At 38.4% G+C, this 5,744-nt stretch overlaps 1 protein-coding gene across 1 annotated transcript in view; it reads left to right on the top strand.

The window, feature by feature from the left end:
- Positions 1–2,816: 2,816 nt before the first annotated feature.
- Positions 2,817–5,744, top strand: part of erich1 (glutamate rich 1) — a 12,721-nt gene continuing 9,793 nt past the window's right edge. Inside the window, exons 1-3 of the mRNA XM_015396293.1 lie at positions 2,817–3,111; positions 4,683–4,823; positions 4,912–5,058. Coding sequence (XP_015251779.1) covers positions 3,093–3,111; positions 4,683–4,823; positions 4,912–5,058 — 307 coding nt within the window. The 5' untranslated portion in view covers positions 2,817–3,092. The remainder of the gene's footprint in view (positions 3,112–4,682; positions 4,824–4,911; positions 5,059–5,744) is intronic.

Below are 5,744 nucleotides of genomic sequence, written 5' to 3' on the forward strand. Positions count from 1 at the left end.
GATAGATAGATAGATAGATAGATAGATAGATAGATAGATAGATAGATAGATAGATAGATAGATAGATAGATAGATAGATAATAAGTAGTATCCTGTCGCCTGGATATATGAAATCTCGCCGAATTTGAACCAAAGTCTGCCAAAGTTGCCAGATTGGGAAACATCCCAACCTAGCAACAATGCACGTATGACGGGAAATTTAAGTCTTTAGCAAAACCCCATCATGCAACGCAACAATTTTTTGCAAAATAGTCAAACATAAATTTGCCAAATATAAGCGGAACATCGTAGTTTGGTTTAAAGAAAGCATTTTAGTTTTATTATAATTTAAATTGTGGCAAGGATTTTAGAGTTTGAAGAAATAGAAAATTACACAATATGCCAACTGTCACAAGGATGTGCGTGACAAGGAAGGGCGATTTATACTGCATGCATCATTTAGGTAGTTAACATTGCATTATTTCTTGAGCTTCTTGAGCTCCTTGAGTTATTTACTGCCTCAGGTAGGTTTTTCGGAGGTTTTCGAGATTTAAGGAGGGCCGGCCCTCGCACGCTGAAATTAGGAGGACCGGCCCACCGGGCAAATGCCAGGTATCACAGTTTACCAGTCGGAGCCTGCTCCTGAGTCATGGATGTCTGCAGTTCCTCCAAAGTTACCATGGTTCTCTAGGATTCTCAGTCAAGTGCTCCCTTGAGTGGCCTGTCAGATGTTCACATTGCTGATAATTTTTTACGTTTTTCATGTTATACTCTCCTTCTAAAGAGACTTTCATGTCTTCCTACTCCAAAATTCAATCTGTAAAGGGCGATCAGTTCGAAATAAAAGAGGGCAACGTGGGAGTGAAAGGTATAGACTGTGATTGGGGTCAAAACTAAAAGTTGCTATGGTCAAGAGGAAGTAAAAGTGGGTTGGAGATACTAACAAAAGTCAGCATAAAAAAAAAAGCACACCCAGTAGAAAGCCACTGACTGGAAGTTGGAGGGGGGTAGGCTGCCTTTCAGCTGGCGTTTGTCTGGAAGGGCAATTTTGAAAGGCTGCTACTGTAAGATCCTTATTAAAAAATACAGGGCCTGCATTCTACAGGTGCAATATTGACTGATTTTCAATGCATAGTTTAGTTAAAGCCTTTTAAAGTGTAGTTTCTTTAATGCAGCTGTGTTTTATTGATGAAGAGCTTTCTGACCCAATGCATAAAAAATACAAGCTTGAACAGATCGAGAGCACAAACTGAAGAAGCAGCAACTTCACGGAGCTTCTGGAGAATTGCAATGAATACAGAACTCTATTTTTAGTTTGTCTCTGATTATGATGTCTGACTATGCGAGTGCTGCCAGCAAGCACTTTGTCACTCACGGCTCGTACTAAGTGCTGTGCATTTGTTGTGAATTTGGACGAACTGTGCTGAAGAAGGCAATCTATCCAACTTCCTTCTTGTATCACTTAATCAGAGGAATCAGCGGGAGCTGAGCTTTCAACACAACTGCTTTGAATATTCAAACACAATTTGTCACTGTTTTACAGCTGATGCTGACAGCAAAACTTATGTTTTAAGTCTGTTACTAACAACTCTTGCCCACACCAGTCATATGCTACTATTTCAAAACAGATCTCAAATCAAATGGTGCATGGGGATCTTGCAAGGTGTTATGTAACATATTTCCTATAATTTCTGTAGTTTTGTATCTGTAGAGCTGCAAGAAGCACCACTTTCATTCACGGCTGTCAGAACTGGTCACGGTGCTCTGTCAGAGACTCAGTGAAGCTTATCCACCCACTGAAACTACAGTCAGCACATCACTTACTGTAGTACATGATTTGCACAAAAAGTACTTGTAGTTTGGATTAAACATGATGCATAATTCATTTTTATACATCTTTGTAATCCAGACTCCTCTCATACATGCCTTTTTTCAAACTTTAAAGGGTAGTTGTATACAGATGTCACGTGCATGCAACAAATAAATAAATTGTGCATTAAAAGTGTAAACAAGCTGATGCATTATCTAAATCCCTTGCACAATAACCAAATAGCCCACAACCATGTGAAATACACACAGTTGTCTTTCATGCATGGTGCATGTATTATTATTTACTGTAGCAATAGTGTAGTAGTGTGTGTTGCAAGAATAGAGAGAGGAGAAAGAGGGAGGAGGGGGGATTACCTTCTTCAGAGCTGACATCCTGGGCTGATTCTCCTCCTGCAGAAGTGCGCTCACATCCTGAGGTCCTAAGTCAAGTTTGATGGGTGCGCAAATCTCAACTCAGCCCGGTGCTGACACTGAGCCACGAGGAGCCTGCTTTGTATTCTCATCTCGCTTCCATCCCATTCTACAGCAGAGCTTGGTGTGTGCACGCCCCAAGTCGCTGCAGTTACAGGAAACAAACACACGGGGAGCTCTAGCCTGATATTTCTCTTTGTAGAAGAAGATGTTGGCCATTTAAATCAACCATCATAGATAAAACAAACTGATTACTAAAATGTATTATTTTAAAAATTTTAGTCACCAGATTAATTCTTCTCATACTAACTTTCTTTTATTTATTTTATTTATTTTATTTCTGTTATAAACTATAATTCCTAACAGTTTATATGAATCTAATCCCTAAGTAAACTAACCCACTCTACCTGGAGGTACTGTATTTAATATGCAATATAGTAATGCCGATTTGCGGAGTTGGTTTGATGGTTTCGTATTTGGGTGGACTTTATGATATAAGGCTGTTATATCTGCTATGAACCCATCATATACTTTAAATTAGTTTGAATGTGAACCGAGTTTGGCGCAGTGGGTGGAGCTATCCATATATTGTTAGGGTTGTCATTCAAATGGGTGAGCGGTAGCGAGGAAGAGGGAAGTTTCAAATGTCAGGGTGGTTCATTTTTAGTTAAATAAACCGTATGACTGTCGCAGATGGGTTCTAATATGTATATAGGTTATTTGAAATGCCTACGAAATAACCAGCGTGGAAAAGCTACTGTGAGACTTGGAGAACCTTGCTAATGTTAGTAGCATAGCTAGCTCGCTGACAGCTTAGCCTTCAGCTAAGATACTCCTGCCCTTCTTCATTTGAGGCAGTTGGAAATGTTTACATGGCACACAGAAAAGACGGTAAGCTGATATAATCGTCGTATCTTATTGCCAAATCAAAAAAACGTCTATGTAATGCAGCTAGCTTGTGTATTGTGTATTACCCTGCTAAATTGCTAACTAGCCGTGGTGTAAACAAATGCACGCGGTATCCCAATGCATTCTGGTAAACTCTTTCCTTAACCTTTCATCTTGTAGCCTTGTTAAAAACCCTTTGTATTTTTATTTTTTTGAGCCTTACAACTACAGATATATATTTATATATGTGTATGTATGTATGTATGTATGTATATATATATATATATATATATATATATATAGAGAGAGAGAGAGAGAGAGAGAGAGATTATCTATCTAAGATCACTTGGAGCCTCAGTAGCTGGAGCAGATGTTCTTCAAACCTCAAGTCTTGTTTTACTGCGTTGTTAGGCATGATCCAGCTAGGTACTATTATCAGTTTGTTTCTCTTCTCTACTCCTCTGTACTGTTACAATTCATCATCTTTGTCTTCATCATTCACAGCAGCAGCACCCAGTGGCTTTGACCAGAAATAATTTTTCCTTTGGCTGTGCAGGGAGCCTCAAAGTGCATATTTACACATGCATAAGGTAGACTCAAACTCAAACTTTGTTTGTGGTCTGGATTGACTATATAGACTCCATTCTACTCTGCCTTTAACCCAGCTGCAATGGGCTCTAAGGGTGAAACCTATACACTCACCCCTTAAAGTTCTGGTCCTCACTTGTTTCTGCAGCAGACAAAGTCAGTGAAACCATGATGGGCCATCAGCAGGTGTTTTTGGAATAAAATGTAGTCATTGCTGTGCTGCACCAAGGATGGAAGTAGAGTGGAAAAATACATGACTTTAAACTCCAAAGGGCATTTGCAAAGATGGAATTAGAAAAGGTTTTTTAACGACCAAGTCTATGATTTGTAGAAACTGTTTTTGCTGAAGTAAGTTTGTAGAGCTGGAGTTTTCAGTTCCAGTCCTTCAGGTCTGGCGTTCTGCACTTTAAAGATGTGTTCCTGCTTCTACACCTAAATCAAATGGCTGTTTAATCTCATTTCTATGCAGTTGTCTGGGGTCCTGCTAATTATTATTTGGCTCAGGCATGTTGAATCAGAGAATTGATAAATTGATTTTATTTTATTTTTTATTTATTCATGCAATCATTGAGATGGCTCAAGCTCAGTCAAAACAGATTGATCAATAGTTTTTGATACTAAGGCAGGCTAGTCTGTTAAAAATGTGTGTTTGTAAAAGAGGAAATCAAACAAAAAGAACCCATATCATGTTTTCGGTCCTCTAAACAGTTCTACCATGTATTAATGTTGGCGTATCACAACTCTTTTATATAAGTTTACAGCCGTAATGAGTGTTATTGGGAACAAGTTCAAGATAATTTGACTCTACTCCAAGGCTTTGTATACAGGAACGCAGCATTTTCTTGATCCAGGAGAGACACAGGTGTTCCATCAGCAAGTCCCTTCTTGATCTCAAAACAACGGACTAATATTCGATTTAGAAAAAAAAAAATACTTAATGAGGTTATGCTGACTTTTTCATTTCTTATTTTGTGTCATGTTTACAGTTTTTAAATCAAAGGTTCTCCAGAAGCTCTATCCTGCAGTTGTCACTGTTGGAAAGGAACAAAATGCATCAGCCGTCACAGACGACCTGCCCACAGCAACTGGTGGAAAAATCAGAACAGGTGGAGAACATGGTTCAAGTGGTACGCTGACATTAGCAATTCAAACGTAAAGGTTTTATTCCATATATTTTCTTTTTATTCTATTAATAATTTTTTCACTTTTTTACAGGAGATGCAGGGAAGCTACAGAATGCTGCCACTTCAAGCAGAAAGATGTACACAGTTCTACCTCCTCCCCCAGACTATAATATGCATTTAGAGAAATCTGTCATACTTCCCCAGATTGGAAGCGTAAACAATGCAGAAGATCCTGCTGGTAAGACGACAGCTATAGTCTTTACATTTATGGACTTCTCCATGCACCATTTCACTTGCAGAGATTTATGACCTGGGGTTTCTCTAGGTTGGCTCTACCAAGCCTGGAAGTCATTCATTCTAAATGTCATTACAGCTCTAATGCAGGGAATCCTTGGTGATTATATTAATTTTGCTTTTTTTTTTTTTCTCCAACTGAGTTCAACTTCATTACAGTGCAGCTGGTGGTTAATCTTTTTGGAATAAATATATATATATATACCTTTTTTATATAGCTGTATTTTTTATGGGATTCGCATGTCTGAAACAGCTTGATAATATAATGTAGGGAAAAATCCCAAACATTCTTTTGAGGAGCAGAATGTTCACATTTTGGACAAAGACAATAGATGATTTGAGAGGGGCGTGAAGGAAGCCATCTATGTTAAAAAAAAAAAACAACCTTAAACAGTTTGGGTGGACTCTAATAGCCTGGGTGCCAGTCCAAACTTAGTCCCGCCCACAAGGTTTGAGTTCGGGGAAGTTCGGTCTGGCTCTGCTCCATAGAATCAGAATCAGAATCAGAAATACTTTAATAATCCCAGAGGGAAATTACTTTTGTTACACGCTCTAGTTACAGTTTTACATGATATATACACACATCCAACTATACAATATAATAAGATAAAAAATAAGAATAAAAAGAGA

Source organism: Cyprinodon variegatus, unplaced genomic scaffold (genome assembly GCF_000732505.1).
Source record: "Cyprinodon variegatus isolate N-32 unplaced genomic scaffold, C_variegatus-1.0 Scaffold27, whole genome shotgun sequence".
Classification (NCBI taxonomy): domain Eukaryota; kingdom Metazoa; phylum Chordata; class Actinopteri; order Cyprinodontiformes; family Cyprinodontidae; genus Cyprinodon; species Cyprinodon variegatus.